Source organism: Rattus rattus, chromosome 16 (genome assembly GCF_011064425.1).
Source record: "Rattus rattus isolate New Zealand chromosome 16, Rrattus_CSIRO_v1, whole genome shotgun sequence".
NCBI classification, from domain to species: domain Eukaryota; kingdom Metazoa; phylum Chordata; class Mammalia; order Rodentia; family Muridae; genus Rattus; species Rattus rattus.
In genome coordinates, this window is record NC_046169.1 from 16,241,952 (window position 1) to 16,254,373 (window position 12,422).

The 12,422-nt window shown below is 49.1% G+C and overlaps 1 protein-coding gene across 1 annotated transcript; it reads right to left on the minus strand.

The window, feature by feature from the left end:
- Positions 1 to 1,141: 1,141 nt before the first annotated feature.
- On the minus strand, positions 1,142 to 2,352 carry Ppp1r35 (protein phosphatase 1 regulatory subunit 35). Its single transcript, XM_032886719.1, has 4 exons — positions 2,032 to 2,352; positions 1,705 to 1,948; positions 1,488 to 1,624; positions 1,142 to 1,395 (listed from the first exon to the last, which is right to left on the minus strand). The coding sequence occupies exons 1-4, from the start codon at positions 2,257 to 2,259 to the stop codon at positions 1,222 to 1,224; spliced, it is 783 nt and encodes a 260-aa protein (XP_032742610.1). The 5' UTR covers positions 2,260 to 2,352; the 3' UTR covers positions 1,142 to 1,221.
- Between the last annotated feature and the right edge of the window lie 10,070 nt (positions 2,353 to 12,422).

The window sequence follows — 12,422 nt, forward strand, 5'->3', positions numbered from 1 at the left end:
CCTCTCCTTGTCAGCTGGCCTACAGCCTGATTAAAGAGGCACTTTCTCAGTTGGGGCTCCCTGCTCTCTGATGACGAGCTTGCATCAGTGTTGATAGAAACTAGGAAGTACAGTACCCTTATGCAGTGCTTAAGATGGGGGTGGGTCCAAACTGCCTTCCTCAGAAGAAACCCCAGGTAAGTGTGTATGGAAGTTTGAAGCAAGCTAACTTTAGAGTGCTTGGCAGTGGAGGTAAAATGGAAGCAGAAATGGTTACCAGCCCAGAGCCACAAACCTGCTCCCCTTGGCGGAATGAGATGCCTGGGTGGTTTGCAAAGTATGGGTCTTGGTTGGTTTTTCAAGAGTGGCTGGAACCTTGAAAACTCTTAGTAGTCCCAGACAAGATGGGTAACACTCAGATAAAAGGAAGCCAGCAGGGGTTGGGGATTTAGCTCAGTGGTAGAGCGCTTGCCTAGGAAGCGCAAGGCCCTGGGTTCGGTCCCCAGCTCCGGAAAAAAAGAAAAAAGAAAAAAAAAAAAGAAAAAGGAAGCCAGCAAAGTCTCCTTTGAAGCAATCATTAAATGTTAAAACCCACATTTGGAGAAGTACTTTTTGCTCAGAAGTAGTGGTACATGCCTTTAGTCCCAGCACTTGGGAAGCAGAGGCAGGCAAGTCTCAAGTTTAAGACCAGCTCAGTCTACATCAAGAGTTCCAATGCAACCAGAGCTATGTAGAAAGTTTTTACAATGGGGCAGTGTGTGTATGCAGTGTTGTTTTGAGACAGTGTCAACTAACTTAGGTTGGCCTGGAATGCCTGCTCCTGTCTCTACCTCAAGTGTCCGTCATCATCACGCCCAGCCAAAGTGGAACTTGGTGACCACTGTTTTTGCCTTCACTAATGCACTCACTATGAGGACTGACCCCAGGGCTTTGTACATGCTTCACCAGATACTACCGCTGCTCTGAACCCACCCAGCCTGAAGCCATAATATGAATTACAGTTAAAACAAAGGTGGTGATTTAAGTGAAGAGGAAGATCTGACCCCACACTTGGGGCAGTGCTTTCCACTTGCCATTGCAGAGTAGGGGTTAGGGGCTTCCAACCAGGACATAAGACCTTGACCGGTTAGTCCTATCTAAGCTTCCAAGAACGGTTCCGTGATTTAGGGGAAAAAACATTTTATTCTATGAAAAAAACAGTTCGAACAAAAAATACAGACTAGCATTCCGGAGTTTTGAGGGCTACGCTTCCCAGCGCCTCAGCATCTGATGCATGAGAAAGGTATCTTCTGAAGGGCGGGGCCGGGCTTGAAGCCTTAGCGGGGGCAGCCCATCCACTGTCAAGTGCGGAGATTCATACCACAGAGAATCTGGGTTGCACAGCATGGTCATGTCAGGCCCCGGCCCAAGCACCTCCTGTGGGAAGGTGAGGCAGGTTACTCTCCGGGTGGAGGAAGAGAGCCCAGGGCATAAGAGGGATGCCCAAGTCCCTGGATCCCATCCTTCACCTTCGGGGGCGGGGCTCGGGGCTGCGGTGGCAACATCGCCAGCTTCTCCCTCAACGCCGCGTTCAGGACCTGCTCCTCGGGCACCTGCAGACTCACCAGGTCTCGGTAGAGCCGCTTAGAGCGTGGCACGTTCAACCCTGCGAGCGCAGGGAAGGCGGGGGTGAGGGACGCCCTTCACCCAGACCACCGCACCGGGCCGGCCGTCTGCCCCCCTCACCCTCTGCCACGGTCTCCTCCAGGACACAGCGGGTCTGGAACGACTTTCTCAGCTGCTCCTCCACCGCCTTCGAGGCATTAAATTGGCCGCTGGCGACAGCGGCGCGCGCGTTCTGCAGCTCCAGACTCAAAGCCAAACTGCTCTGCAGAGCCGGTGCCTCCAACTCATGACCGTCGCCCAGTGCACCAGCTGCCACTCGCGGCTCCGACCGGACAGGGGAGGGCGGCGCCAGTTGAAAACGAACCTGGGAGCAGAGGGCGGAATGTTGAGCAGCGGATTCCCGGGCGCTCGGCGGGCAGGGGGCCCGACCTTAACGCCGCCGCTCACCTGCCGCCCCCTCCGGCTACCGCCTCGCCGCCCCTTCCGCTGATCCGGGCTATTCTTCCGCTGCTTCGGACTCTCCGGCAGCGGGCTCGGGCTCAGACTCAAGTCCAAGCCCGGCTCGGTCTCTAGGACCCAGGGTTCCAGTGCTCGCGGCTCCGGGGGTGGCCCTAGGGTCTCCAAGGCCCCTTCGCTTTCAATGGACTCTAACGCGGACGTCCCGAAGTTCATCATCTTGTTGTTGTAGGGATTTGGGATTTCGGGCTGCGGCGTCGCCTCTTTTCTCCCACCCTCGGGGGGCTACCACTACCGGAAACCGTTAGCCATTACCCACCGGTGTAAGACAACAAGCCCGCCGCGCCACTCCATTGGCGCTCCTGGACGTCATTCCCACCACTCCGCCCCCCAGCTTCCGGACGCACTTCCGCCCTCACTTGTTCGCCTTTAAGGGCAGGGCGTTAGAACAACGGTTCCCTAGGTGCTCAACGTTTTCCCGTCAAGACTACTTTTCCTTTAGGGAACGCGAATGTGGCGTCCTTGCCTGTCAGATTCTTCTGCTCGTTTGTTCTGGGATTGTTAGTCCTCTATTATTGTAACAAAATCCTCACTGCTCCCGCTTCTAGAAGTCCTGAGTGGCGCGCCCCTCCCCTGCCCCCCAATGTTCCTTAAGGTTTTGGTCATTTCTGAATGCTGATCAAATCAAAGCTTCTCTGTACGTAGAAGCGGACTTGTTGCAAAATCCTGTATTCTGATAGATGAGTACGGAAATACAGGAATTAACGGAATATCGCCTTAATTTTAAATCCATGTCCTGGGGATTGGCAAGATGGCTCAGAGGTTAGGAAGGCGAGAACTCCCACAAGTTGTCTCGGATCAACACTTAGAGTAAGTAAAATCCACATCCTAGTCCCTCACACCCCCACCACCACCGCTTACACACACAGACACACACACAGAAGACGTTAAAAGCAATGACAGCTTGGGAGTTAAAAGCAGAAAAGAATCTGGAGGGATTGGAGATTTAGCTCAGTGGTAGAGCGCTTGCCTAGGAAGCGCAAGGCCCTGGGTTCGATCCCCAGCTCCGGGGGAAAAAAAAAAAAAAAGAATCTGGAGTTATTCAGAGCCATTCTTAGTGAACACATTGAGCTATGAGAGAGCCGGTTAACTAAACCCCAAAAACGTGACCTCCGATTCCATATCCTTGTGCAATGGGAAATATCCGATTATCCATAGTTCCAAACTACAAATGCCTTTCAACAGATAAAGGGTTAAAATGTGGTACACGAATACCATAAAACAGTACTCCGCAATAATGGAAAACAAACTATTGATATAGCAACTAGAGTGGATGATACTCTTTGCCAGCCTGCAAAGGATAGACAATGTGTGGTTTCTTTTACACTTTTAAGAATCGATAAAAGTTTGGCAGAGTGTGATGGTGCAAGCCTGGAATCCCAGTATTTGGAGGCAGCACAAGAGGATCTGGAATCCAAAGTCATCCTCAGCTACACAGAGAATTTAAGACCAGCCTGGGCTAAAAGGAGAGGGAAGGTAGAAGAGTATAAACCTTCCCGTATTAACTTCTTGTTTGCTTGCTTAGTTGCTTAAGACAAGGTCTCACTATGCATCTCTGGCTGTCCTGGAACTCACTTTGTAGACCAGATGGCCTCGAACTCCCAGAAATCCACCTGCCTCTGTCTCCTGGATGCTGGAATTAAAGGCATGCACCACCACACCCTGCAAACATAGGATTTTTTTCTTCACCTTTTTTTCTCTTGTGAGGTGGAGAAAGGAGCTTCCAGTTACAACATTGCCTGATTCTGTGGTTCTTCAACAACAACAACAGCAGCAACAACCAAAACAAAAGGGAGCTTCTGTTTCTCTTCATCGAGAATCTAGATGGTCACAAGAAGTCGAATGCTCTTGCTGGAATCTGGGTCGCTTGGGGCAGTGGGAGGAAGCAAGTGGGGAGTCATCCATACAGAATTCATGTTAAAGGGTTCCTCGAGGGTCTTCCACGAAGAAGAAACAAATGTCTTCATCCAGAGGCTGGCACCCAGGGGACGGCAGCAACACTGGAGATGGCTCACGGGAAAGTGCTTGCCTCACAAGCATTAGAATCTGAATTCAGAGACGGACAGTGGCAGCTCACACCTCTATTTCGGCACTCGGGAGGCAGAGGCAGGCAGATCTCTGAGTTTAAGACCAGCCTGGTCTATAGAGTGCGATCTAGGACAGCCAGGGCTACACAAAGAAACTCATCTTGAAAAGCAAACAAAAGGGGACTGGGAGATGGCTCAGTGGTTAAGAGCACTGACTGCTCTTCCAGAGGACCTGAGTTCAAATCCCAGCAGCCACATGGTGGCTCACAACCATCTGTAATGGGATCCAATGCCCCTCTACTGGTGTGTCTGAAGACAGTGACAGTGAGAACAGTATACTCACATATATAAAATAAATCTTTAAAATAAAAAGAAAGGCAAAAAAAAAGAAAAGAAAAAGGGGGGAAAAGGAATAAGAAAGAATCTGAGTTTTGATTCTCAGCATCTATGTAAAACCCCAGTGCTGGATTCCAGGGGTCAATGGCCAGCCAGCCAGCCTGGCCAAACATTGAGTTCCAGGCTCACATCCAGTCACTGCCTTAACAAACAAGGTGATAGAGGAAGACACCTGCTGTTCATGGTCTACACACACACACATGAATGGAGCAACTGCACCTACACACAGGTCTACACATAGATGTGCACAGGTGAACTCACATGCATAGAGCACACATGCATGAAAAGAAAACCAGCATCTTATGTTGATGTAAAAGCAGGCTGACTGGTACACAGTGTCTACCTTTGGATGAGCCTGAGACTAAAGGGTTTCTCCTCCTAATGCCAAACACAGCTCGAACCTTAAAGGTAATAGGACACTTCATTGTGAAACCAAAAGGAGCGTGACCATGGTCCAGAAACAGATTCAGATCACCCCAAATATCACACCCCAATATGGTAACGGGGCCATAACGTTTTTGCATTAACAAAGAACAAAGACAATTATAAATCAAGGTATCTCTCAAATACCCAGCTGGGAACATCAGGTATGGGTTAGAGCAGAGAGGCCATTTCTGTTATAGACCTCGGATGAGATCCAAGGGCATTCTCAGACTTTGGGTTGGGGAAGCTGTTTGTACTTTTCTAAAAAGATTTTACCTGATAATTTCAAGGATGTTATGTCAAATACAAGAGCAGGGCAATGAATAATTTATTAGGAGGGCAAGGGAAGGTATATGTGTGTGTGTCATATGTATGTATGTATGTATGTATGTATGTATGTATGTATATAAAATGAGTTTTGTTTTCCACTTTTTTTTTTTTTAAGAAAACCCAGCATGGGCTGGAGAGATGGCTCAGCAGTTAAAAGCACTGACTGCTCTTCCAAGGTCCTGAGTTCAATTCCCAGCAACCACATGGTGGCTCACATCCATCTGTAATGGAATGGGATGCCCTCTTCTGGTGTGTCTGAAGACAGCGTACAGTGTACTCACATACATAAAATAAATAAATCTTAAAAGAAAGAAAAAGGGGGTTGGGGATTTGGCTCAGTGGTAGAGCGCTTGCCTAGGAAGCACAAGGTCCTGGGTTCGATCCCCAGCCCAAAAAAAAAAAAAAAAAGAAAGAAAAGAAAAGAAGAGAAAAGAGAAACCCAATGAGAGGCAGACAAGACGCCTCAGTGGGCCAAGGTGCTTGCTGCCAAGCCTGGTGACCTGAATTTGTTCCCTGGGAACCCCACAGTGGAAGAAGAAAACCAGCTCCAGCAAGTTGTCCTCTGACTTACACACAAACACAGGTCTTAGCATGAGCTAGTCCACACCCACAACTAAAAAAATAAATGTTACAATTTAAGGGGTGGGGGGGTTGTGTTGTAGCTCAGCAGAGCAGAGTGCTTTCCCAGTACCAGGAAAAAAAAAAAAAAAAAAAAAGATGGCAACCAGGTTGGGTTTGCACTGGGTCCTGTCTTTGTTCCTGGCACTAGACTTCTCTCTCCTCCCCTGTATGTCCTTTACAACATCATCCTACCCCGTTCTCCTTTCATTGTTTTGTCAGCAAATGAATGGGGTGTCAAGAATTCTGGCAGGCCAAAGGTCCTGTGTTTGGGGGAAGGGGAGTTTCCAAGACACGGTTCTTACTCTGTCCAGACTCAGCCCCTAGCACCTGGTCTTGCACACGTCCCTTCCAAGCCAACCCTGGCTCCACCCCCCAACGCCAGCTTTGTGCAATGAGGAAAGAAGGTAGGACTGGAAATGTGGCCCCAGGGAGGTTATAACATAAGGCATGCCACGCCTGCCACCTGTGGAATTGTTGGAATGGACCATTGAGAGAGAAACATGATCATGCGTGTAACCCCAGCCAGGGAGGCTGAAGCAGGGAGGTCACAAATTCACAGCTAGCCTTGGCTGTAAGAGAGACCCTGTCAGGGGGTGTCAGGGGGTGCCTAGCAGGCATAAGACTCTGGATTCCATCTCCAGAACCCCTAAAACAAGGTGTACATGCCTGCAGTCTCAGCACCCCAGAGATGGACACAGTAGAATTAGTAGTTCAGTCATCGCCTTCTCCACAGGAAGTTGGAGGTCAACCTAGATACACGAGACTCTGTGTCTTTAAAAAGAAGAAGCTGGGCAGTGGTGGCGTACGCCTTTAATCCCAGCACTTGGGATGCAGAGACAGGTGGATCTCTGAGTTCGAGGCCAGCCTGGTCTACTCTACTTTTCTATCATTTTTATGTGTATGCCTGTGTGCCTGAGAGCATATATGTGCACCACATGCCTGAAGTGCCCTTGAGAGACAGAGAGAGAGAGAGAGCATCGGATCCCCTAGAACCTGAGTTCCAGATAGTTGTGAGCTGCCTGATGTACGTGCTGGGAACTGAATCCGGCGGGTCCCGTGCAAGAGGAGCAAGTGCTTGTGACCACTGAACCACCTCTCCATCCCCCGTCCTCTTCCTTGCCTCGTTCATAAAGACATCCTTTCCCTGGAGACAGATGTAACACTTCTCACGCTACTTCTGGCTTACTCAGCATTATTTTAGACTCAAAGAGAGTCGTCACGTTCAATAAATCACAACCTTAAAACCTTTTCCCCACTGGGAGACAAGATCTGTAAACCGAGGCTAGCTTTGAGCTCCCTGCATAGCCCACAGTGACTTTGAACTCCTCATCCTCCTGTGTCCAACCTCTGAATTGTTGGGATTCCAAGTATACAGCATCATAACGGGGCTTCTGTGGTACCAGAGCTGGAACCCAGCACCTCAGGCATGCAAGGTGAGCACTCTACCAACTGAGTTGTGTCCCCAGCTCTCCAACAAGATCCTTTTATTTCTTTAACCGATGTATTTGTTCTTATTTACCTTGGTGCTCTGCCTACATGTTTATCTGTGTAAGGGTGTCAGATCCCACATAACCAGAATTACAGACAGTTGTGAGTTGCTATGTGGGTGCCAGGAATTGAACCCAGGTCCTTTGGAAGGGCAGTCAGTACTTTTTTTTTTCTTTCCTTTTTCTTTTTTTCGGAGCTGGGGACCAAACCCAGGGTCTTGTGCTTGCTGGGCAAGCGCTCTACCACTGAGCTAAATCCCCAACCCTGCCAGTACTCTTAATGGCTGAGCCTCTATCCAGCCCCCACTTTACAGCATTTTTTTTTTTTTGAGATAGGGTTTCCCACTGTAACTCTGGCTGTCCTGGAACTTTTTCTCTGTAGACCAGGCTGGCCTCGAACTCACAGCTCCACCTGCCTCTACCTCCTGAGTGCTGGGATTAAAGGTGTGCGCCACTACCACCCAGCACAAGGATCCCTTTAATAGCAACTAATATGTATCGAGTTGTTACAATGTGTGTCCTCTGATCCTTCAGACAATCTCGTGATTCAGATTTTAACCCCCACCCCACTTTACACCTGAAAAAAACCAAGGCTTGGGGCAGTTAGTTAACCAACTCACCACAGGAAAGCATTGCTTTTGGCCACTTCCAGTGCCTTTGGTTTCTCCTTTTTGACAGTGTCCCCTGTATCTCTGGCTGGTCTTAAACTTCCTCTGTAGCTACTATGCCCTTGAACTCCTGGTTCTCCTGCCTCTACCTCCAAAACGTTCTGAAATTGCAGTTTGTGCTACCATGCCCAGCTCAAAGTGTCACTTTTCAACACAAGGATGGAAGGACTAGGTCAGATATTTAGAAACAATAGGCCCACTTAGGACACAATGATTAAAAGCAAGAACTGTGTTGGTCTGAGGTGGACGAATTAGTTGCTGAGCTGAACAAGCATCATTACAAGTCTTTCTAGAAGGCTGTGACAGCTTGTTTGCAAGCTTGTGATTCTAGCTTTAAAAACTGGGGGGTGAAGCCAGGGGTAGTGACAGACACCTTTAATCCCAGCAGGGGCAGATCTGTGAGTTCGAGGGTAGCTTGGTCTACAAAGTTAGTTCCAGGACAGCCTGTCCTGAACAAGGGAGGTGGAGGATGTGTTGAGACAGGCAAGTTATCACCATGTATACCTGGCTGGCCAGGCTGGCCCCTTCTTAAAAATTTTCATTACACTTATGTGGGGTGTGTGTGTGTGTGTGTGTGTGTGTGTGTGTGTGTGTGTGTGTATGTGTGTAGGCCAGAAACAGCCCCTGGGTGTCATTCCACAGGAGGTACCATCTGGTATGTATGTATGTATGTATGTATGTATGTATGTATGTATTTGGACAGGGTCTCTCAGTGGCCGGCAAGTCACCAGTTGAGCTAGGCTGACTCTAGGAAGTCTCAGGGTCGCTTCTGTCTCCGCCTTCCCATGTGCCACTCACTCCTGGCTTCTTTTTGTTGCTACTGTTTTGGCTTTTGTTTTTCTACGGGAATTCTAGGAATGGAATTCACGTCTGCCTTCCCTTTAGTCTTGGTCACGGCCACCTGAGTGTTTCTATTTTAAGTCTGGCAATTTTAATTTCAGGTATGTGATGGACCATGAAAAACTAACTCCCAGGAGGAGATGACCTCTGAGGTGGGTCTCTCTTGATCACTAGATCAGGTAGTTTGGGAGAGCGTCCAGGCTGGCTGGGATGGAACTCAGTTGGGAGAGTGCGTAGGTAGCATGCACGAAGCCTTGTAGAAGCGCGGTGGCACTGGTCTGTAATCCCAGCCCTTGGGAGGCAGAGGCAGGTGGATCTCTGTGGGTTCAAGATCTGTCCCCAGAGTTAGTTCCAGGACAGCCAAGGCTACACAGAGAAACCCTGTCTCAAAACAATGAAAAAAGAAACAAACAAACAAACAAAAAAAAAGGGCTGAAGAAGCAGAGGAGTCGGGTGGGGAGAGGAGAGGAGGGACAAAGAAGGCAGCTTTCTTTTCCTCGGAGATCACTGCCTCTTCCACCTCCAGAGACCCAGCACCGTCTCCCTCCTGCTTGGCCAGCCCCTCCTCTGATAACTCACACTCATTTTCTAGAACTCTGAGATGGACCCTTTCGGAACAGGTCAGAATGGAAGCCAACTGTAGAGAGAATATTTTATGTGCTGTACGGATGCCTCACCTGTCAATTAAAAGCCTACGGCCTATGGCTTTGGCAGGAAATATAGGTGGGACATCGGGAATAAGAAAGGATTCTGGGATAGAACGAGGGGCAGAGATGAGAAGAGACAGATGCGGGGTATCTAAGCCCAGGTAACCAACCTTGTGGCAAAATGTAGGTTAAAACAAACAGGATATTTTAAGTTATGGCTCATCAGAGAAGAGCCTAGCTATATGGCCAAGGTATTTGTAAATGTATTTTAAGTCTGAGTCTTATCTCTGGGAGGAAGAAACAGCCAATAGACTGAGAAAAAGCGAGCTCTACACACTGGACCGGTGGGTGTAGACTTCCTTTTCACAAGCCTCCCTGCCCGTGCTGCCTGTGCTCAGCCAAGCTCAGACAGGACAGGCAGAAGAAGTTGGATGAGATGTGTGGAAGGCTCTCAAGGCTGCTGGCTGGACGCTTCTTCCCTGACCTGCCTCCCACTCTTGATGTTGAAGGGAGAGTAAGGATGCCACCCCTTTCCTTGAGCCCACAGCCTCCGGCCCAACCCCACTCCTGTACCTGTAACTACCTGTGAGGTTATTCCCCAGTGACTGCCTGGGCCTGCCTGTTTGGCCCTCTGTGTAGACCATGGAACTTTCCCTGCTCCTCTGTCTCCCTACCTCCCTCTCTTATCTCAGCCTTTTCAGTAACTGGAATTCAGGGATGTGTTGCCAACTGGGCCCAGCCAGCTAAGAGAATGCAGAATTTGGAGTAGTACTCTGCGTGAGATGCAGGACCGGCCACGTGTCTTAGAAACAAACTCTTCTTCACTGCTAACATCAAGTCTCAAGAATGGAGGGTCCAGGGACTGAGGTCCATCCTCGGTTGGTAAAGCACTTATCTTAGCACGCACAAAGCCCTCGGTTTGATCCCCAACACCACATTAAATAACATCAACAGACAAAAGTAGCAGGCATGTGGATTTTTTTTAAAGATTTTTATTTATTCTATTTATGAGTACACTGCAGCTCTTCAGACACACCAGAAGAGGGCATCAGATCCCATTACAGATGGTTGTGAGCCACCATGTGGTTGCTGGGAATTGAACTCAGGACCTCTGAAAGAGCAGTCAGTGCTCTTAATCACTGAGCCATCTCTCCAGCCCAGGCATGTGGATTCTTACAGGATCAGGTAGAAGTCCAAGGTCATCCTCTTATGTCGTGAGTTTGAGGCTAGCCTGGGCTACTGAGTAAATTCAAAGCCAGCCTGAGTCTCATCTCGAAATAAGATGTAAAAGGATCACCGTGCATATTATTTCTATAAGCCCACCACAAAGAAGGCTGGAGCAAAAGAATTGAGAGTTTAAGGCTAACCTGAGCTACATAGTGAGACTGGGTCTTTTAAAAAGTACGGAGCTGGAGAGATGACTCCCCTAAAAGACCTAGGTTTGGTTCCCCAGCCCTTGTGTTACAGCTCACCCCCATCTGTAACTCCAGTTCCAGGGGCTCTAATTCGGGGACCAGGTATGCAGATGTGGTGGGGGATATGATGGGTAAAGTTCCTGCTGCCCTATCATGAGGACCTGAGTTCAAGTCCCACATTAAATACCTGGGTGTGGTAAGAGACATGCATGGGTAATCCTAGTGCTGGAGCAGCAGAGATCCCTGAATGGCCAGCTAGCCTAGCAAAATTGTCCAGCCCCAGGTCTCAGGGAGAAACCCTGAGTAGCAAAAAAACAAGGTAGAGAGGGGCTGAGAATGCACCAATTAACTACTGTCTCTACATGCGCGCACACACACACACACACACACACACACACATTGGGGGTGGGTGCAGAGGAGCTTGGGAGTGTGGTTCAGTGGTAAAGCACTTGCCCACTTGCCCATGGCTGGGTGGTAGAGAGCTCACCTAGCACACACCAAGCACTGGGTTTGATCTCATACGCATAGTGCATATCTGGATAGAGCAGTGATTCTCAACCTTCCTAATGCTGCCACCTTTTAATACAGTTCCTCTTGCTGTACTGACCCCAACCATAACATTATTTCCATTGTTACTCCATAACTATAATTTTGCTACTGTTATGAATCCTAGTGTAAATAACCATGTTTTCCAATGGTTTAGGCGACCTCTGTGAAAGGATTGTTCTACCCACCCCATCCCCACAAAAGGGATCGAGACCCACAGGTTGAGAACCACTGGGGTTGGGCCTTGGGGGTGGGAGGATTGTTTGTTTTTTTAAACAAGGTGGCTAACCCTGCCTATCGCTCTTTACTGCCCCCTTGTGGTCAGGGTGCAAATTACAACTCACAAGTAACATCCCTTTGTGTGTACAGGTGTGTATTCGTGTGTGTGTGTGTGTGTGTGTGTGTGTGTGTGTGTGTTAGTATATGTCCATATGGAAGAGTCAGAGGACAGCTTATATGTCTTTTCTCCTTCCGCCATATGGGCCCCAGGAGTTATATTTCAGGTGTCAGTCTCGATGGCAGGAGCCTTAACCTACTGAGCCATCTCACTGGCCCTCCACCTTGGTTTGTGAAACAGGGTCTCTTGGTGAACCTGAAGGTCACCCACTCTGCTAGACTGACTGTCTGGCTGGTGTATGTGCTGCCCAGCCTGTCATTTTACAACGGGTTCTGCTGATTCAAACTCAGGTCCTCAGGCAGCTGACGATGGCCTCGAACTTCTGATCTTCCCACCTCTGCCTCCCTAGTGCTGGGGTTACAGGAATGTACTACTTTGCCTAGTTCGTGCAGTGCTGGGGATTGAACCCAAGGCTTTGTGCGTTCTAGGTAAGGCCTCCCTAACATCTGAGCCAAAGCCCCAGTCTCTGACTTCCAGGATCATCGTGCAAAACAGCTGCCAGCCCTTCCTATCTCCTCTCCTTCC

Coding starts and splice junctions, on each gene's coding strand:
- Ppp1r35 (XM_032886719.1), bottom strand. CDS start 2,259: ATGATGAACTTCGGGACGTCCGCGTTAGAGTCCATTGAAAGCGAAGGG. Junction 1,949..2,031: donor GTAGCCGGAGGGGGCGGCAG/GTGAGCGGCGGC, acceptor CTCTGCTCCCAG/GTTCGTTTTCAACTGGCGCC. Junction 1,396..1,487: donor CCCGAGCCCCGCCCCCGAAG/GTGAAGGATGGG, acceptor ACCTTCCCACAG/GAGGTGCTTGGGCCGGGGCC.